Below are 19,262 nucleotides of genomic sequence, written 5' to 3'. Positions count from 1 at the left end.
GTATCTACCCAATGACCCTAGTGCTGGGACTGCTTGTCTGACAACCTGGTGTTCTTCCAGAACCATGTCAAGATCCAGCCGCAGCCGATCATGACCATGCTGATGATCAACAAGACTTGCTGCGCGTCGTGATAGGCCCATGAGATGCCGAGACGGATGGGTGTGCCTTTGCGGTAGCCGAGCTGCGTGTACATGCTTCCAGAGATGCTGGTGACTTGCATGTCGGTCAGTTGGGGAAGCCTGTCCCGGATGGCCCCGGGGAACACGTTGGTCCAGACGGCCGACGCAACAGTGGAGCCAATTGCTGTGCCTACACTGCCAAAGAGGTCCAGGATGGCGAGGATGGCAGCCATCTGGTTGTGGGTGACCTGGCTCATCATGGCGAGCTCGGATGCGACGACCAAGGGCCCGGCGGCAAACGAGGCAAAGATTTGCGTCATGACAATGTAGCCAATGTTGACGTCGGGGCGGCGGAACTCAATCATCAGGCCGATGCCGAGGAGCATCAGCGGCAGCGAGTAGTAGACGGCAACCCACTTGAAGCGACGAGTCTTTCGAATGGCCCATCCGAGGGGGATGGAGGCGAAGCACATGCCGGTGCGGTAAATGTTGGAGATGTACGTGGCCTCGGTCACGGTGGTGTTCCAGGCGACCATGCACATGGACGAGAAGAAGTTGCCCCAGACCATGGCGCTGGCAAAGATGAGGGTGAGCATGATGCCGGCCAGGAGAACGTTGGGGTGGCGGAGGAGGTGGGCAGGGACAAAGTTGACGGGGGCGAGCCACTTCTCATAGGCAACAAAGCCGGCCACGAGGAGACCGCCAAAGATGAGAAGGCAGATGATGAGCGGTGAGCGCCATTCGTCGGCTTGATACTTGTAGATGGCAATGGGAACAAGGAACATGGAGAGACCGACGCCGAGGATAAAGATGCCGAGGAGATCCATCTGGATCACAGCCTCCTTGACGCGGGTAAAGGTAATCTTTCCAAACTGGCGCGGCTGGATGAGACCCATCTTTTCAGCACGGTGCTGGTTGTAAATAAAGATGAGAATCAAGGGGGTGACAATCACGGGCGTGACGATGGCCCACATGCCCATGCCCCATCTCCAACCAGGACCTCCGTTCATGATGAATCTGTCGGCGATGGGACCGCCGGCCCAGGTCGTCACAATGTAGGGGGAGGTGGCGTAGGCGAGCATCAGACCTCTGTTTTTCAAGCTGGTCGTGTCGGAAACGAAGACGGTGATGCAGTAGCTGATGCCCTGCGCACTATTAATGGTTACGGTGCCGGTCAGTTTCTCAAGATCCAGGTAAAAACTCGACTTTGTACCATGCCTGAACTTACCCAACGGTGGAAAACACATAGGCGGCCGCGTACTGCGTAACATTCTTGCACGCAGCCATCATGACGAAGCCAATCGTCCAGATGAGGAGCATGAGAGCCATGCCCTGTGGCCGACCCCAAATGTCAAGAATCTTGGCCAGGGGCAGCTTGGAGACGCCGCCAAGAATGCTTGAGACAATGTACACCACGGGAGTCAGACTGTGGGAAGAGAAGGTGCTGGTAACGAAGGGGCTGTACGCCCTGGCGCACACCTCCTGCAGCGACGTGACAAAGTAGATGAGCCAGATGCTGTCGAATACACCGGTTAGCGTCCCATCCTCAAGCTGTCTGTTCAACCGCCTTCTTACAAGACATAGGCTCCAATGAGGTGCGACTTTGGCCAGACGAGCTGCGCGGCCTCGATGGCTCGAACACCAGCCTGAGCATCGCTGGAGATGGCGTCTTTCTCCAGGTCCGCAGAGCTGTGTCCTCTCTCTTCGACGACGGGACTAACGCCCTCATCCGCCGACAAGCTGGCTGGCTGCTTCTCCGTGGCCATGGTTGCGGCAGTGGACGGTGGTGACAGAGGAAGAAACGATATATGCCAAGAATGGCAAGACGGAACACAGCAAGGCAAGCAGCAAAACAGGCGAGAGACGTGAGTGATGTTTTATTAACGAGTTAATCCCCTTCTGCACCTCTCTACCACCCAAACAGAGCCATCAATCGCAGCCATGCACACTCCCACATTTTCACACTCCCACACTCCCAAAACACACACTCCCAAAACCAGCTTGCGAGAATTTCCGGATCCTCGGCGGGCGGATGGGGCAACCTGGTTCCACAGTCACCCACCCCCAAGCCTGTCCTTCACCGGGACGAGGACGAGAGAGGGGTCGAGCCCCGGCAAATTCTGCATCCCGATTCGAAGAAAAAAAATTGGCCACGGCCAACAGACAGGGTTTCGATCTAATCTCCATTATCTGATCATCTGATTGCCAAGGTCCATGCATGCACGGCCTCGACGGAGCTATTGGCGATAGCGCCGCAAGCTCTGCACTGCGATGCGAGACCGGACAGCCCTTGTCGCCGCCCAGCAGGGCCTCCGTTGCAGACACACCCGCCCACCAGGAACCGAGGCTGCCCACCCCATTCGATGTGACCCTATAAAGAGCTCTGCAAGAGCTGAGCTCGGGGGAAAGTGATCGCCCGCCCTGATCTTGTTGTTCTCTGCCTCCCACCAGCTACTACCTACTCAACAACCGTCGAGACCCATCCTTCTGCCAAAATGAAGTACATCACCGCTCTCCTCGCTGCCGCCGTTGCCGGTGTTGTTGCCCACGAGGGTCACGACCACACCACCCTCGGTGACTACGTTCCCGAGTGCTCGCTCAAGTGCCTCAGCGACGCCCGCAAGAGCGCCACCACCTGCAAGGACGACACCGAGCTCGAGTGCTTCTGCATTCTCGAAAACTACCGTGCCATCTACGATGCCAGCGTTGCCTGCGTCATGGTTGCCTGCGGTCAGGACGTTGCTGTTGGTTTGTTTTACCGCCCTGTTTGGCTCTGAGTGCTTGCTAACCATCAATCTCTCCGCAGCTGAGGTCCTTCCCTCTGTCATCTCCATGTGCGACGAGGTTGCTCCCATGACCACCACCATCGGCGGCGGCACCCTGGAGCTCCCCACCGACTCTGCTTCGTCCAGCGCTGGTCCTGCTGCCACCCCTACCACGACCGACGATGCCGCCCCTGCCGAGACCAGCACTCCCGGCTCTGGCGCCGCCGGCCTCGCCGCCGGCCTCGTCGGTGCCGCTCTCCCCTTGGCCATGGCCGCCCTCCTCTGAATAACGCGGACGGAGTGATCCTTGTATATTTTGATACCCGTGAGGGTGCCGGACAGGGGCAGCCCAGCCGGGTGGGTTAATGTATAATATGACACGAATGAAACCCTGACGAATCGTAATGAAGCTTCATGGCCGAAAATTTGCTCCCCAGTACATCGTCTCAGCCTGTTCCGTGTTTGCACTGTGCATATCCAGCTTTGGATAGTGACGTGAGCCAGGACGGTGATATGATTCAACAAGAGGTGGGAGCGGTGAATGAACATGACGAAAGAAAGCACCGGAGACACGCATGTGCGAGAATGCGCACCAGGGCTGTCATGGTAGGCCTCAACTTGTGCAACCTGAATCCGAGTGTTTGCTGAGCGGAAACAGTGATGCCTACAACCATCGCGAGAGGCCGAGTCAAACTGAGACTGGAAGGGAGGGAACGGGAGGGAATGGGCAGACGAGTATATGTTGGCGTCACCGGCAAGGAAAAGACAGAGATGTTAAACGCATACTCTCATCGTTCCAGCTCGTCACCGTTGTTTCCAAGCAGCAGCAAAGTGATTTTGACGCCGACACGATGGCGACTCCATATTCAGGACCCAAAAACTCTCTTCAAGCCAGCAAACCAGTCGTGGTCGGTGTGTACGGGATCCCTGGCTGTGGCAAGTCGTCCATGCTAGTCGAGTTGAAGAACAGGCTGGGCGAGGAGCAATTCAGCTTTCATGAAGGCTCCCAAGCTATTGCCACTCTGCTTCCAGGAGGCCTTGCCGCTTTCCACCAGGCCAGCCAGGACGAGAAAGCGCGCTATCGTGAACTTGCGATCAATGCCATTGCAAATGAGGCCACCAAAAACCAAAAGGTTGCCGTTGTTGCCGGTCATTTTATGTTCTGGTCCGAGAAAGACCAGCAGTACCGCAGGGTCTGCACCAAGGCCGACCTCGAAACCTATACCCACGTCATCGACTTCGACACGGCGGCAGATATCGTTTCGCTGCGCCGTCAAGACGACAAGGGGAGAGAACGGCCCACAATGACTCCGGCTCGCTTGGATGACTGGGCCAAAACGGAAAAGAGGGAGCTCCAGCGGCTGTGTCGTAGCAGCGGCATCCTGTTCATTGCGTTGTCTGAAGCAGAAAGGGGGGCCCTGTCGGTGAGGATGATCAACCTTCTTCTGGACTTTCAGCACCATTGCTCCCAACATAACCTACGGCTTGCGCATAATCGCCTAGACAGCATCAGCCTCAGGTCGGGCTTCACGATGGACTGCAAGCAGCCGTGCACAATGCTGGTGTTGGATGCCGATAAAACATTGGCTACTCAGGATACGGGCAAGCTTTTTTGGGAGGTGATGCTGAAGAAGAATCTACTCGATCCGAGCTCGTTGGAAGGAAAGTGCGATGATCCTTTGACCACGCTCTTCAGCAGCCAGCTAGGATACTCGTACACAGCCTTTCGCCAGGCAACATTGCTCTATGAACAATACTCCGATGAGCAGGTCTTTGAGGGGGTTTGCCGGAACATAGCGTCCCTGGTCAAGATGCATCCAGCAATGGTTTCCCTGCTGCAAACAGCTGAGCGCAAGAGGAATATCTCAGCAGTGGTGGTAACGTGCGGTCTGCGGCGTGTTTGGGAGATCGTCCTGGCCAATCACGGGTTGATGGGGACAGTCAAAGTCATTGGCGGAGGGCGCATTTCGGACGGGTTTGTGGTCACAGCCCAAGTCAAGGCGTCGCTGGTTGAGCGGTTGCAAAACATGTATGGCCTCTATGTGTGGGCCTTTGGAGATAGCCCCTTGGACGTTCCCATGTTGCGCGCAGCGGACGAGGCTATTGTAGTGGTAGGAGAGCAATATGTGCGGAGCAGAAGCATGGAAACGCACTTGCTCCAGGCCATCGACTCGGGTAACTTTTGTCCGCGACAAGTCTTGCTACCAGAGACTGCAGCACCGCGCCTGGATGTTGAAAGACTTCCCCTTGTCAATATCGAGAGCTCCGAATTTCTTTTCGAAATATCCCGTCAACGTGACCACCGACGTCAGCCAACTGCCGAACACCACATCGTTCATGCCACAGGCAGAGCTGCTGCCAAGCTTCTGACAACAGCCACGCGTGACGCAAGAGTTTCGGGGCCGGCACTACGCGAGGCACATCGACTCGTGGGGCGGTATCTTGCAACAGAGCTATTGCCGGATGTCGTTGGCACCGAGGAGTACGAGATTCCGCACGTTCAGGGGCATCAGACACTTGGCCATCGCGTAAAGAACGAGAAGAAGACAGCGATTGTGCCCCTTATGCGCGGGGGCGAGCCCATGGCATTCGGTATCAGTGATGTGCTTCCGCTTGCCATTTTTCTCCATGCCAAAAGGCCAGAAGACGTCGAAGCGCGTCACTTGTTGGGGCTCGAGACGGTTCTGCTGGTCGACTCGGTGGTCAACACTGGCAAAAGCATTGTCGAGTTTGTGCGACACATTCGCGGCCTGAATTCCAGAGTAGGTATTGTGGTGATGGCTGGGGTTGTCCAGGCCAAGGCGGTTGCTGCCGATCCTGAGGGAGTCCTCCACCAACTGCATCAAGGCGAGCCGAAGGTGGACGTTGTGGCCTTTCGGCTATCCGACAACAACTTCACGGGAAAGGGGTGACTGACACGGGAGCGCGCCTGTTCAACACGACCGAGTTAGAATAGAGGCAGGAAATGGGAAACAGGGGACGTACCTCTGGTGCTGGTCGCTGTAATGGTCTGTTGTTGCATTGGGATGGAATTGGAGGTGACAAGATTGGACATGTCGGTGCGTGGGGTCGTACAAGCGGTGTCCGTCAAGGTGCCTGTTGGAGAAAAAAGTGGGGGCATTCTAAGCTCCAAGCTCTGGAGCTGGCACCACCTGGACCTGAGCATTCTTCAATTTGCACTTGTACATATGATCAGCATTGAATGCCTCTGTCAACTCGATTTACTGAATCACTATTTACTTATCGTTACTGTCGCAGTGCCTGATAGCGTGGCTGATCGTTCCCAACGCCACCAGTGGTACTTGATATGATGCTTCACTCCCAGGCACCGCAGGCTTCGAGCCAAACGTTTGTGTCATCTCCTTGCTAATGTTTGGACACTCGACCACTCATCTATCTGCCTGCAAAAAGCTGCCAGCCTTTCGAAATGCAAGCTCGCCGCGCCCAGAGCGATGCCCTGCTCGACAACATCGCGTAATTCTTCCCATCTCGCGTCAGCGTAGCAGCACCGATGTATCTGACACCGGCTCTGAACGCGACCTGGTTTACTGGCTTGCTTTGCGGCTTGTCCTGGTGTTCATCTTGGCCCAAGACTCCTGTCATTGGACGTGCCAATCGATGAACTGTTGGCTTGCTGCGGAAGTTGGCTCGCTGCGGAAGCACAAAGCCAGGACATTGCCCATCATCACCACACGGGCTTGCGACTTTCCGCCATGCTCAGTGGAGCAACACATCCCGCAACCTGATGTCCTTGACTATCGCCTTCACTCAGAGTACACGCCAGTATCCTCAAAAGGCCTTGCTCCCATGGCAGCCCACGTTCCCTTGCACATGAGGTCAAGATCGGGTTCTTCGGCAGGGAACAGAAGCTCCGATTTGCCATCGAAATACTGCGTGATGGACCGGTCCTGTTTTGCCCAGCGTTAGCCAGTGATTCTTACTTTGCGGCCACTTGGAGGCTTCGACATACCAAACCCAAAGTCAACTTGATCACGCCATCGCCAAACCCCTCGGTAAAGACGTATTTGGGCTTCTTGCCCTTAACGGCCCGCACCACGTTGTCGGCGCAGATCTCGGCCTGGCGCGCCGCCACTCGTGAGTTGGGATTCCGCACCTCGGCCTGGGCGACGTCACCGCAGACATATACATTCGGAAGGGAATCGTCATCGATTTGAAGGTTGGGCTTGACCCGAATGTGACCAGACGGGGCGATTGTGTTTGGCGCGAGGCTCGCGACGATACCGGAGGCGGGCTTTTGCCCGGTGCAGTTGATCTATCAGCAGTGTCTTGTCAGCATCGAATCTCGATTTGTGGTATCAACAATAAACCTACGAAGCAGTCACACTCAATCTTTCGTCCCGAGCTCAGTGTGATGAACTTTCCGTCTACAGACTCTGGAAGCACCTTCTCGCCGAGGATGACGTTGACGCCCAGTCTTTCCATGGCTTCCGAGGTACCCTGTTGCAGTCCGTTGCCGAAACGGTGCATCAAGGCCTGCCGAGAGTGCACAATGGTGACAGACTTGCCCGGATATCGGTCCTTTGCATCCGTGGCCGTTTCGACGCCCGCAGCGCCACCTCCGGCAACGACAATGTGGCTGGCATTCTTGACGCGCTCCTGCATTGCTTTCAGCAGCTCAATCGCCTCCTCCTTGTCCTCCACGCCGGCGCGGGACGGAAGACCATCGGCGACGTTGGATCCGGTGGCTATGATAAGATACTCGTACGGGATTACCTCGCCACTCCGCAGGAGCACGTTCTCCCTTGTGAGACTGGTCACACGGTCACGTACCCATTGCACCAGCCCCTTGGGCCCCATGTCAAAAAAGTCGGGGCTGTAGGGAATAAAGGCTTTGTGCTCATGGCCTTCGACAACGCAAAAGCGAGGGAAGACCCAGGTGAAGTTGAAGTGGCTGTTCGGCTCGATCACGACAATGCGGTAGCGGCCATCTCGGGGCACGGCGCCGGCCAGGAGGCGCGCAGCGTAGAGGCCCGAGAAGGCAGCTCCAACGATGACAATGTTTTTGACGTCGTCTGGACCGATGGACGCGTCCGACTTTGCGAGCCGGTTCGCAATCTTGGCCGACAGACTGCGGGAAAAGAAGTTGTAGTATGTGCGAAGACCATAACCCACCAGCCTGAGGAACAGGATGGCCTTTCGCAGCCGCTGGAACAGCGTCATCCTCTGTGGTGGTTTTTCGGCCATGGCGGGAACTGTCTGGGTTGGGCACTGTCACTCACCAGCAGGATGTTGGCGACCCTGTGGTGCCGAGAACGTCATTCTATATGCTCACTGCCGTCCCGTCGAAAACACACAAAAGCAACCCCTCCAGATACACCATGCTCAAAATGGGCCGCAAGGGTCGGAAACAACTGGAGACAGCACGGCAATCTGGTACGGAACAGGAGACAACCGCCGACCAGTGTTGGATAAACACCCCTGGCGAGGGGAGTGGAAAAGCGCACTTTTTTGCGCACTTTTTTCTCCAGCATGGTGCCATGGCTGCATTGCAGAGAGCTGTTCTCCGTATCCCGGCTGGGATGGTGTGGGGGGCCAGAGGTGGCTCTCAAGATTATCTCCATGGTCCGATTGATAATTCGACTTGGCACTTGACAGGGGTCCCACAGCCCACCCGCCCGCAACCGAGGAGAAAAGTTTTGATCGTGGGATGCCGTCCCTGTCGTCCCTGCCATCCGCACACCGACGGCCAGCCGGTATCGGGACATGCTCGTGTCGGCTGCAATCCAGGGCGACACATCAATTTGGCAACAGAGTCAGGTACGGATACAATGAGCTGTCATTTTCCCGCCCCCAAACATCATGGACCAAAACACCTGTTTATGTACACAGTTTTCCCAACCCAAAACAAAACGCCCTGATAAATCCATGCCAGCCCGCGCCCAGAAACCCAAAAGGAAGCAATTTGTTACGTCTCCACTCATTACAAAGCCAACTGGCCCTGTCCTTTAGAGCTTCTGTTTCTTGGAGACCGGAGTGGCAGCGTTGAACTTGGGGTAGCCCTTCTCCTTCCACTCATAAAAGCTCATGCCACCGGCAGACTTGGGCATCTTGACCATGAGAGGCACCGAGATATCAGTGGCAGTGCCGAGCGTCTCGGCCTTATGAACGATGGTCTCCTTGAGACGTTCGTAGCCCAGCTTCTCGTAGAGGCCGACCGAGGAGGGCGAGGCCTCAAAGTACATGGGCAGGTTGGTATAGTCGACGAAGCTGAGACCCCAGCCAGCAAGGGCGGCACCGGCCTGCTTGCCCTGGTGTTCGGGGAGGACACCGATGACGTGGGCATCTGGACAAGAGCATCTCGTGTTAGCAATTCTATCCCGTAAATGGGTCCGTGGGAAGACGTACAGATGTATTGCTGGTCGCCAAAAAGCTGCTCACGCATGTCGTGAAGGGGCTTGAGAACCTTCTCAGCGCGCTCCTTGGCCTCGCCTTGGAGCCATGGAACACCTTGGAAGGCGCGCTCCTCCACGGAGCGGCGGCGCAGAATCACATCGATGAGACCCATGCCGACAATGTCGCCATTGTCGGTGTCGACGCACTTGTAGGTGTATTGGGAATCAGACTGATGCCACCAAGCGAGGGTGCCCTTGGCGTGTTCCTCACGGAACTCTGGTGAGTTCACATTGCCTCCGGGGAAGAGGATGTTGAGCATGATCTCGCCCATGGGGTCATGGTGGAAGGCGGCAAAGTAGGAATCATACACGCGCTTGATGTCGGGAATGAGGGCGGGGAGGACGACGTGGACCATCTTGACGGTTTGCTGGGGGTTTGGGGAGCTGGCTTGGGTGGTTTGGAAAAGGTATGCTTCAACCGGAACGAGCAAGAGACCCGATGACAGAATCCAGGACGAGAGCACTGTTATATGTAGGGACGCCAAACGTTAGATCGGAAGCGAACCAACAAAAACATGAAGGGCACTGGACTGTCCCGCCATCCGGGTTACCCTGGAGAAGGTCCAAATTCAGCTGCAGGCTCTTTGGGGTGGCGGCGACGCAACGGCGACATTCAGACTATCGACTAGCCACGTGTGGCATCACTGTTCCCGTCCATCATGATCCTGGTCTAGATGAGCCTGGAGAGTTGAGAGGACCATGCAGAGGGACGGGCCATGCGCCAATTTTGGCTCTGTTCCGCTGGTGGATGCTTTGCATCCTCGTGTCGGTTGTTGACTACCGCCATCCTCCAGCCTACCGGTACAAAAGAGAGAGATCGAAGGGTCGTTTCCCCTCCAGTCTCATGCTAGGTACATGCGCGCTGTTGCCAACAATGAACATCTGCAGATTATCGAGTCCGTAGAGAAATGTTCAGGTGGAGGAGGGTTTCATTGTGGGTGGTCACTTGGCGTCGTGTGATGGTTTTTCCACTCAGTCGTTTTTTTCAAGGCGCAGTGGAACAGGACCCACCGCGGTGTCCTTGGTGGAGGAGAAAATAAAGTTATCAGATCGGGTTGGTGCTCACGATTGGCTGGGACAAACCAATGGCCCCACAACGACTTGAACCGCCGTCGAAGCCGAAATCGCTTGCAAAGACACATGTCGCGTCTTCTGTTACCTAAAGAACAGCGAAAAGAGCCAGACGGGCTAAACACCTTTGCCGAACTGGTCAAAATGCCGCGGTATGTCCACATTCTCCGTCAAAGACCAAGCGATCTGATAACCCCCCCTGGTCACATGTTTCTTCTGCACACGCCCCCTCCTTTTTCGTTTTCGGCTGCAGGGCTGAGTTGTCAGAACTCGAGCGCAAGCAACATCTCCGTTGCCGATGCCGCTGGGGGCGTTGTTGAGGTGGTCATATCTTTAGTTGTGGGGATGGAGGATCGAGCAATATCGATCGTGGTCGTGGGAGACAACTTCTCCGCCTTCTGTCACACTCGCTCTACCGACTACCGTGCTACGATCGTCAATGTGCGTTTGCGTTGATCCCGCCGCTCTGGATTCAGATGGCCATGCGACAGTCAGGCCTTGAGTAGCCGCTCACCCACTCTAGCCTCGTGGGAAGCCTGTCACCGATCAGCATCCAGCATGCAGTGAGATGGGGTGGTGAAAAAGATCCACCCATGGATGGTCACATTGGTGATGAAGAAGAATGCGCAAGGAGTTATTTTGTCTAATCTTATTCAACGCCCATCAGCCCAAGCAATGATTATATGGCCGGTCCATCGGACCATTCAGCTCTCCTCGGCCATCTTTCATCTCCCAACCAAAGCCTGGTGCGCTTGCCCAAACCACGCTGTGGGGACAGTAAAATAGAGGCTTTGATTGGGGAAGAAAGCCCTGAAAGATAATCATTAGGCTTTTAAATTTTTCGAAAGACTTCAAAAGATAATTGCAAGGCTGTGAAAGATCTTCGACAGGCGTGTGGGTTATATTTTTATGCCCCGATATTTTTCCACTTGCCAAAGACCGTTCTTAAGGAACAGCCGCCGGACCTCCGGCTTTCTTGCCAGCCAGCTGCATCTTGGACACCCTATCCGCACGCCAGCCAGGGCATTTTAGTCTGAGAACTACAGAAACAATATTAGTTCTCCATTCAAGCCAGAGCTCTGCTACTCAACAAGTTGCACGTACCAATAACCGAAGTTCCAACCAGGAGCAGATCCAAGACCGCCAGCCCCGTAAAGCACCATCCACTCCCCATCTTGGCCACCAGTGTTGGTGTTATCACCGACACAATGGCAGCCCCGGGGTTTCTCAGCAAGTTTCCCAGCGCAAACGCTCCTGCCGCCTGTTGAGCAACACATTCGGTCAAGAATGCTGTAGTGGTGACAAAGACCCAATTCATCCCAAATCCGGCTGTCAAATACCGCTGGTTAGTTTCCCGTTGCGGCGGAAGTTATCTGACAGGAGTACATACTCAAAAATGTGGCAAACAAAACTGCTGCTGGATGTTTGCTACCATCCACCATCCATCCATATAGCAGAGTCCCCAACACACAAATCAACACGCCCCAGATCTGGTCCACAAGTCTAAACTCTGGATCAATCTTGGTGTCCTCTGGCAGTTGCTCTGCTGCCCTCGCCCTTCTCCAGTCCGAGGCTCTACCACCAAGCAGACTTCCCACAATCATAGCAATTCCTGCCGCCAGAAAGCCAGCGCCGATTCCCGATGGGCCCCATTTGTATCGCTGACTCAGCTCGGTCGGAAGTTGTACGGCAATGGCGAAGTAGGTAGAGTAAAGCATAGCAGTGTTGAAGCTGACGATGCCGATGGGAGGGTAAATGAACAGGTTCCAGTACCCTTTGAGGGTTGGGATGGGCAGTGGAGGACCCCTTTCCCAGCTCGGCGCGAGAGGTGAAGACATGGAAGGGGGCCAAAAGAAAATGGGCCGTTCTGTGTAGATACGGCCTCCGCCCACGCGGGCGTGAAGAGTCTCAGGGAGAGAAGAGAGAATCACAAGCCAAAGTATGCCGCTAGAAATCGCTTTGGCACCTCGTTAGTCGGCGGACGCACAACATGCAGGGAAGAACACACCAAGAAATCCGAAAATCCATCTCCAGTTCCCCTCTGCCAATGCACCACCCAACACGGGACCCAGGACAGGACCGCATTGAGGGCCCATGAGAAAAATGCTCATTGCGAATGCTCGCTTCTTCGGCTCCGTGATCTGGGATGGACTGACGTTAGCAAGTTGGCAACGAGAAAGGCGAATATATTTACCCACGTCGGCAACTGTCCCTGCCCCCATGCTAACAACACTAGCACTGCCAAACGCCTGCATGACCCTCAAAAACACCAGTGCTCCGTAGTTTGCTGGTACTACAGCAAGAAGCACGTTCGCCAAGATGTAAATGGCAAGGCTTATCAAGTACAATGGACGGCGACCCTTCCAATCTGCAAAAGTGGACCAGAATAGCGGCCGTAGACGACATCAGCATCTTTGTTGTCTGTTGATGGGATGGGGGAGGGTAAAGGCTTACACCGAACGCAAAAGTCATCATGAACACTGAAACCGTCACATTGATGGCGGTTGGGCTAACATTGAACTCTTTTTCCAGCACCGGCAAGGCAGGAAGATATATGCCTCCCGCCAATGGCCCGAAGAATCCAGCAATCGTTATAACAGACAAGATGAACTTTCGACGGAGAGGGGAGAAATCGGTGTAAGACCTAGACCCATCCTGCTTCGGACTCGGATTCAGGCCCGGTGGCTCGTCTGCTGGTGGCGGGCCATTCGTTAAAGACTCATTATTGGACGTGGAAAGGTGTTGATGGGAGGATCGGGGACCTAAAGGTAAAGATTTTTCTCGGGAGTATTGTCTGTCGGGGAAGGAGGCAGGGATATCGAGGCCGGGTCATCATCACGAGCAGGAGGGGGAACACGTTCAACTAGAGGGATTCTGTCTTCAGGAGAATGGGGGCGACTATGGCGGGTGCGTGATCTTGATCTTGATCTGGACTGAGAGGAAGATGCTCTGTGCGGAGAAGATTGTCGAGAGCGTCCTATCTGGACGGTGAGCTCAAACCTTACCATTCTGCAGGCATGCCACAGCAAATTGACAGGGTCAATAGGGGATGAACAGGTATTGTGAACTGAGAAGCAAAATGGAATAGAACAGGTATTCTGTTTTCTTCTACTTTTTTTATTTTATAAAAAACAGAAAAAGGGAGAGGGTTAAGCTGGGTTCAGTTCAAGGAGTTCCGGGCTGGTCACACCGAGAAAAGCGCTACCTAAAGACAACAACCTACTCACAGCGGACAGCCGGCCGGCCGCCCGGGCCTCCGACCTCATACTCCAGCACCTCCATAGCCCGGGGTGTGTGAGGGCGCAGCACCTGCCGCAGCCTACGGGACACAGCAGCAATCCATCTCGACCTCTTCAAAAACATACGGCTTCATATCATGCTGAGGTGCAGCTGGGGTCCCGAGTAATACAGGCCTCACCCCCATTCCATCCCTCCAGCCTCGCTGCGTGTTAGCGCTAACCTAGCCCCCCTGCCGCTGCACCTCTCTCCCATTGCATTGGGTCACACGTGCGCAGCAGCGAAGTGCGACCTATCTGCGACCAATACAGTGCCCATATATGAATATTCATCGCGTACCTGCTATTTTGAGCGCGGCGATCATCTAGGTTATGCGTTATATCCCGAAAGGTTGAACTGCAAGCAGCCGTGAGTCTCATCTTCTAGATCGCATAGCAGACCACAACAATGTTGGGATTCATTGCAGAGCTACTGCTTCTTGCAGCCATCGCTATTTTCCTAGTCTACTATGTCTTCTTGCTACCACCAAGATACCCCGAAAACATCCCTACCATCCCCTTTTGGGTAGCCCTCATTCCCTTTTTCAAGGATGTCGACCAGTCCGACATTTTTCGTCAATATATCGACAAGCCACTTCGCACTCACGGCGCTGTCAAGTTCTTCTTTGCGGCTCAATGGAATATTTTGGTGCACAAGCCCTCTTACATCGCCGAGATCTTCAAGGACGAAGCCCTGTACGAAAAGAGCGGAAATCAAAAAAAGATCCCTCATAGTGTTTTGGCACAGTTTCTTGGTACCTAATTATTGTTTGCTTCTCTTCAATGAACACGGGCAAAATAGCTGACACAGGGTACCACCTTAGGCGACAACATCATCTCTAGCCATGGTCAAGTCTGGAAGAAATACCAGTCTGTCATCCGGCCAGGGCTGCAACGAAACAATTTCGAGGTGGACAAGATCGCCTTGAATGCCGACAAACTGTGCATGCTCGTGAAAGATGCCCAGTCGCGCGGTGGAAGAGGCCGTGGCGTTGCTGTTCAGGGGTTGCTTCAGCGGTATTCCTTGGCCAACTGCTCTGAGGTCATTTTGCAGACCAACTTTGATGCAAGTACATTCTTACGTCCTTTCACAAAACGCTGGAAAAAAGACCACACGTGAGATTAACATTCGGTGCTACTAGGCTCTCTCGGACAACGCACCCATCAACATTCTGCAATCGGCAGTCAAGCGTGAGATTTTCAAGCCTATCTTTATGAACTTTCCCATTTTGGACCAGTTTCCATTTCCAAGTCGGTTACATGCCAGGAAAACTGTGGACAAGTTTCGAGGCGCCCTCAGGGATGCTTTGATCGAAAGCCACGATCCCTCCTCCGCAAAATCGTCAGCGCCCTGGCCCAAAGATGGATTGGGCCGCCGGCTGCTAGATGCTCACCAGTCCGGTCAGTGGGATGAAAAACAGATGCATGACAACTTGACAGTTCTCTTTGTAGCTGGTCAGGAAAATCCCCAACTGTGCCTGATATCCACTCTTTACTTGCTGGCCAAGCATCCTGTAGGTGCACTGTGTTGGTCCGAATGTAAACCAAAGCTGACGAGCTCTTTAGGAAACTCAAGCCAGACTTTATGAAGAACTCGTGTCTACAGGACTTTCAATCCCCGCGCTAGCTCAAAACATTGAAATGCTGACCAACCTCCCGCTCCTGACTGCTGTTATTCTCGAGAGTCTGCGTCTCTTTCCTCCCATCTGCCAGCTCATCAATCGGCGCACCTCCCAGGACACGCTCCTTGGCCACGCTTCCATTGTAATCCCCAGCGGCACATACGTCGGATACAACTGCTACTCGACAAACCGGGACCCGGAAGCTTGGGGACCAACAGCAGACCAGTTTGATCCTTCTCGTTGGGGCGGTGATGTAACATCCATCCAGAAGAAGCTCCGGTTACGCAAATCTAAAGCAGAGTTTATTTCTTTCCATGGGGGCCGCAGAGCCTGTCTCGGGGAGAAGTTTGCTCTGTTGCAGATGAGGGTCACACTGTGCAAGCTACTGGGGGCGTTCATGTGGATGCTGGATCCGGAGTGGATTGACAGAAAGACACCAGTAGGTCCCGTCTTCTCGCCTCCAAAGGTTACCTACCAGTTACAGGAATCATGCACTAACTGCAGGCCGTGTTTATCTTTCTATCCAGGCCGGGCCATTGTACCCCAGGGCTCTAAGGCTGGTCTTTGATAGCAGGGAGTTGGGGTCCGAGAAGAAGGGCTGAAAGTTGAATGGATCGTTGGTCCCTGGAGAGCGGAAGCGGGCATAACGTAGATTGGGTAGGCGTTTATAAGAACGTGCATGTAAATTGTCTCACATTGATGATTGTGCCGTACCAAACAATACTCTGGACTCATGCTGCCGTGTGTTGATTATCGTGTTTTCCCAGTGCGCCGAATGTGGTGATATCTTCACAATAGGTACCTGCCTATCATGCAGACACGTCTTGGCGTGGGTATCATGTCGTGGACCGGCATGGCGGCCGAATGCGCATGCTGCTTCCAAGTTTAAGTCATCCATGGAATCTGTCAGAGGGATCTGAGTACCGACAAAAGTCGATTGGATTATCGTTGGTGGATGACGGAGAGAGCCGGCCACGGGCCATGCGCGTGGTGCCACGGGTACCGAACAGTTACTCAGGACGACTGGAGATATGCAGACGAGCCAAGCTCGGCCTTCCTGATCACCCACAGGAAACACGACGTCTGCTATCCATATCTGCATTCGTGATTCGGCCGTCTTCGCAGTACGCGGCGGTCGCACCGTGACCGAGGCAGGCCGCCCAAGCCCCCCTTTTGACATTTGTACGAGTATGCTTGCGCCTATCTGCATCCACACAGTATGATGGCTCCAGCCCCAGGCAATGACTCGAAGCACCAAGAGCGCCTATCTCGTGCTCGATTGTGGTGCGAGGCGGTTACCAACCAACTCAAAAAAAGCCCACTTCAGCCTGGTTCAGTCATCAAACAAATAGATGGTGCGCATGTGAATGGATTCAGTTGGCGGACTACCGGTACCCCGCTCCAGCCTGCCCGGCCATGCCCCCCGGCCCGGTCCTGTCACGTCAACGACAAGCCACGGACAGATCTGCGTGATGCCTGCAGCAACACAACACAGCATCGACACAGCATCGACAGCTTCTGCCAACCACTCGCCTGCTCTGCCGCCGAATCAACATCACAATCCAGTCTTTTTTGGGACTGTGGCAGTAACATCTCTCAGCCCTGCAGCGGCAACTCTCGGACCCAACAAAACACTTGCCTTGACCCGGGTACCGGGACAAGCAGAAAAACGACAACAACGCTGCAGGGCCTCCAGAACCGTGGCCTACCTATCTAGCCTTGCTGCAACTTGCGGCCGCCAATACCCGGAAGGGCAGGACAGCAGGAGGCTGTTGATACACGTGGTTCTGGGAGAGGAACGTGATATACAAAGGATGCCATGATCTCCTACTTGGTGAGGGCGTGTTTGCTCATCACCCCCCCAGTCTTCACCTACTACACGACATCTGCACTTTGCGCCCAAGACACCTCTTGCCTACCAAGTGTTTTTCAGTTGCTTAGCTTCTGCATCCTCGCCGTGTGTCACATTGTCCTTGTCCACATCTCTTGCTACCACATCTTCCACCAAGCCGAGGAGTCATTGCGGAACCGTCTCAACTCTCTTAACCCTCCCAGTTCCCCTGTCCCTGCACAAAAGGCACCAAACGTCAACATGGCAATGGTCGTGGAGTTTGGCAACGAAGGCCAGTCCATCTATTTTCGCTATCAAGGTTCCTACCTCCGGGACTCCGAGGGGAACCTTGTTCACTGCACCGGCTCTCAAAAGCAATGGGTTCAGGACAATTGGTCAACAATCCGGTCAAGCCACAGCAAGCCCGATGCCAAAATATACCAATCATCGTCCCCCGATGGTCAGGGCTACACCACCGCCATCATGATTGGAAACCATGGACGTATTGTGGACGGGGACGCGTTTGAGAAATTCTTCGTCGACCTCCTCCTCACCCAGGCCGACCTCACGACCCATACCCTGCCAGTCTCAGCAGCAGGAGAGGATGCCGATATCGAAGCTGTAACCGAGCAGATAGTTGACCTCTTCGACAGTTACCTCAGGTACGACGGTAGCAAGGGTGACCAATGGAAGGTCTCAGGCCGCAAGTACTTTACACAACGGGTGCGCCACTTTACATCACGCAAGGCCAAACTCGAGATGTGTCTTCCTGCATTTCCATGCAAGTCATCCAATCCCGACAAGGTTACTGGCCCAGATCCAGATCGTGGCGAAGAGCTTGCCTTGGAGAGGCTGCACGGTTTTGTCACCGAAATCGAAAAGATTTACATGCCTGGCGCCAAACTCTGGGTTATCAGTGACGGACACGTCTTTAGCGACTGCATTGGTGTCGATGACGGCGAGGTGGACAGGTATACCGCCTTGCTCAAAGATATGAACCGGGAGGTTGGCTCTCATTTCGGGGATCCTGATCGTATAGGCTTCAAGTCTCTCGTTGATCTCTTCCGACTGGCGTCCCGGAACGATGACCTTTCCACTCTAGCATCCCGGCTCAGCCTTCCCCCGATTGAACACTACCTAGACACCAAGATTACTGAGGAAGCCGAGCTCTGTAGGCGGATGCTTGTTGCGGGGTCCGGGCCTCGTAAAGAGGCTATTCGGGCAAAGATTGATTCCAAGGATGCCACAATCACCCGTCTGTACCGCGGCTTTTCCAAGTTCGTGCTCGAGGATCTGGAAAACCACCCGCTGACCCAAAGGATGTCACGGTCCAAGCAAAAGAAGCTGTCAGCCAAGGTGGCCTTCGAGATGATTGTACGCAACCACGCCTACTCCAACCTCGTCGAGATACTGTTTCCCAACTACATCCGGCTATCCATTCACGCACACAACAATGCCGGTCCCAAGTTTGGCATTCAGCTTGTGGACCCCGCCAAGGTACGGGCCGTCACCTCCCTTTCGGCCGACGGCGAACTCATGACTTCGATCGACCTGCTCCATGTGCCCACCCCCTGGCACAACTGCGTGGTGGCGCTCCAAGGGAGTGAAATGATGCTGATGACCAAGGCCAAAATCGCCCGCGCCGCCCTGAGCAAGGGCTCCTTCACTGGCTCTCTCACCAAAACTGACTCTGGCCGAGCATACTTCGAGCTCACCAAGCCGCCAAAGAGGCCGATTGTGGTCACCATGTCGGAGAAGATTGGGCCCCTCTTCAACAGGGTCTCGACACCCATCCGTTCCTCGCCGCAGTTGTTCAGGCGAGCCACGCTTTCCATGTCAGAGGCCATGAAGAGTTCGTCTCCGAGTGTGCCAAAAGCTCGAGGTCCGCAGGGGCCAATGACAGCGGCTCCGAGGGTGGGAAAGAGAATGTTTACCTTTTCAGAAAAAACCGTGGCGGCTTCCAATCAGCAGACCATTCCACCAAATCCAGCTGTAACCCCACAGTCCGCTGGAACCAAGAAGAGATATACCTTCTTTGGGTTGTCATCCGCTGCGGAAAAGAGCAACGACGTGGCAGTTGTGACTATTTTGCCGGTTGTAAAATCGCCTGCACCTGTCCTGTAAAGCATGTTAGGACCGGGCTTGGGAAGTCATAGATGCCCACG

The 19,262-nt window shown here is 54.6% G+C and overlaps 9 protein-coding genes across 9 annotated transcripts; 5 read left to right on the top strand and 4 right to left on the bottom strand.

The window, feature by feature from the left end:
- Positions 1-17: 17 nt before the first annotated feature.
- QC762_700120 (uncharacterized protein) lies at positions 18-1,886 on the bottom strand (the record flags this gene model as incomplete). The annotated part of the gene is made up of 3 exons (XM_062892875.1): positions 18-1,272; positions 1,349-1,636; positions 1,696-1,886. 3 exons carry the CDS (start codon positions 1,884-1,886, stop codon positions 18-20), a joined length of 1,734 nt encoding a protein of 577 aa, XP_062740050.1.
- Positions 1,356-3,171, top strand: QC762_700130 (uncharacterized protein; the record flags this gene model as incomplete). Its single annotated transcript, XM_062892876.1, has 2 exons — positions 1,356-2,868; positions 2,927-3,171. The coding sequence occupies exons 1-2, from the start codon at positions 2,616-2,618 to the stop codon at positions 3,169-3,171; spliced, it is 498 nt and encodes a 165-aa protein (XP_062740049.1). The 5' UTR covers positions 1,356-2,615.
- Positions 3,172-3,299: 128 nt separating this feature from the next.
- Positions 3,300-5,797, top strand: QC762_700140 (uncharacterized protein; the record flags this gene model as incomplete). The annotated part of the gene is made up of 2 exons (XM_062892877.1): positions 3,300-3,491; positions 3,686-5,797. 2 exons carry the CDS (start codon positions 3,300-3,302, stop codon positions 5,795-5,797), a joined length of 2,304 nt encoding a protein of 767 aa, XP_062740048.1.
- Positions 5,798-6,086: 289 nt separating this feature from the next.
- On the bottom strand, positions 6,087-8,444 carry QC762_700150 (uncharacterized protein). The gene is made up of 3 exons (XM_062892878.1): positions 7,218-8,444; positions 6,856-7,158; positions 6,087-6,793 (listed from the first exon to the last, which is right to left on the bottom strand). The coding sequence occupies exons 1-3, from the start codon at positions 8,088-8,090 to the stop codon at positions 6,650-6,652; spliced, it is 1,320 nt and encodes a 439-aa protein (XP_062740047.1). The 5' UTR covers positions 8,091-8,444; the 3' UTR covers positions 6,087-6,649.
- Positions 8,445-8,646: 202 nt separating this feature from the next.
- Positions 8,647-10,489, bottom strand: QC762_700160 (uncharacterized protein). The gene is made up of 2 exons (XM_062892879.1): positions 9,252-10,489; positions 8,647-9,189 (listed from the first exon to the last, which is right to left on the bottom strand). The coding sequence occupies exons 1-2, from the start codon at positions 9,652-9,654 to the stop codon at positions 8,852-8,854; spliced, it is 741 nt and encodes a 246-aa protein (XP_062740046.1). The 5' UTR covers positions 9,655-10,489; the 3' UTR covers positions 8,647-8,851.
- Positions 10,490-11,115: 626 nt separating this feature from the next.
- On the bottom strand, positions 11,116-13,551 carry DTR1 (Dityrosine transporter 1). The gene is made up of 6 exons (XM_062884367.1): positions 12,824-13,551; positions 12,568-12,762; positions 12,378-12,510; positions 11,760-12,326; positions 11,474-11,698; positions 11,116-11,409 (listed from the first exon to the last, which is right to left on the bottom strand). Exons 1-6 carry the CDS (start codon positions 12,842-12,844, stop codon positions 11,315-11,317), a joined length of 1,236 nt encoding a protein of 411 aa, XP_062740045.1. The 5' UTR covers positions 12,845-13,551; the 3' UTR covers positions 11,116-11,314.
- Positions 12,451-13,667, top strand: QC762_0116620 (uncharacterized protein; the record flags this gene model as incomplete). The annotated part of the gene is made up of 2 exons (XM_062884366.1): positions 12,451-13,357; positions 13,505-13,667. Exons 1-2 carry the CDS (start codon positions 13,314-13,316, stop codon positions 13,665-13,667), a joined length of 207 nt encoding a protein of 68 aa, XP_062740044.1. The 5' UTR covers positions 12,451-13,313.
- Positions 13,668-14,053: 386 nt separating this feature from the next.
- Positions 14,054-16,381, top strand: DIT2_1 (cytochrome P450-dit2; the record flags this gene model as incomplete). Its single annotated transcript, XM_062892880.1, has 5 exons — positions 14,054-14,399; positions 14,469-14,710; positions 14,787-15,158; positions 15,211-15,705; positions 15,794-16,381. The coding sequence occupies 5 exons, from the start codon at positions 14,054-14,056 to the stop codon at positions 15,866-15,868; spliced, it is 1,530 nt and encodes a 509-aa protein (XP_062740043.1). The 3' UTR covers positions 15,869-16,381.
- A 704-nt stretch (positions 16,382-17,085) lies between these two features.
- On the top strand, positions 17,086-19,221 carry DIT2_2 (cytochrome P450-dit2; the record flags this gene model as incomplete). The annotated part of the gene is made up of 1 exon (XM_062892881.1): positions 17,086-19,221. The coding sequence occupies one exon, from the start codon at positions 17,086-17,088 to the stop codon at positions 19,219-19,221; it is 2,136 nt and encodes a 711-aa protein (XP_062740042.1).
- Between the last annotated feature and the right edge of the window lie 41 nt (positions 19,222-19,262).

Source organism: Podospora pseudocomata, chromosome 7 (assembly GCF_035222375.1).
Source record: "Podospora pseudocomata strain CBS 415.72m chromosome 7, whole genome shotgun sequence".
Taxonomy (NCBI): Eukaryota; Fungi; Ascomycota; class Sordariomycetes; order Sordariales; family Podosporaceae; genus Podospora; species Podospora pseudocomata.
Note: the sequence above shows the minus strand (reverse complement) of the source record. Positions and strands in the feature narration are given on the sequence as shown.

What these genes read in the sequence shown, in the direction of transcription:
- QC762_700150 (XM_062892878.1), bottom strand. Translation starts at nt 8,090, where the DNA reads ATGGCCGAAAAACCACCACAGAGGATGACGCTGTTCCAGCGGCTGCGA. An exon ending in AGATTGAGTGTGACTGCTTC is followed by an intron (nt 7,159 to 7,217) that starts GTAGGTTTATTG and finishes CACTGCTGATAG; the next exon opens with ATCAACTGCACCGGGCAAAA. An exon ending in TCAAGTTGACTTTGGGTTTG is followed by an intron (nt 6,794 to 6,855) that starts GTATGTCGAAGC and finishes TGGGCAAAACAG; the next exon opens with GACCGGTCCATCACGCAGTA.
- QC762_700160 (XM_062892879.1), bottom strand. Translation starts at nt 9,654, where the DNA reads ATGGTCCACGTCGTCCTCCCCGCCCTCATTCCCGACATCAAGCGCGTG. An exon ending in TGGCGACCAGCAATACATCT is followed by an intron (nt 9,190 to 9,251) that starts GTACGTCTTCCC and finishes GCTCTTGTCCAG; the next exon opens with ATGCCCACGTCATCGGTGTC.
- DTR1 (XM_062884367.1), bottom strand. Translation starts at nt 12,844, where the DNA reads ATGATGACTTTTGCGTTCGGT. An exon ending in GGGCAGGGACAGTTGCCGAC is followed by an intron (nt 12,511 to 12,567) that starts GTGGGTAAATAT and finishes AGTCCATCCCAG; the next exon opens with ATCACGGAGCCGAAGAAGCG. An exon ending in TTTGTTTGCCACATTTTTGA is followed by an intron (nt 11,699 to 11,759) that starts GTATGTACTCCT and finishes GGTATTTGACAG; the next exon opens with CCGGATTTGGGATGAATTGG.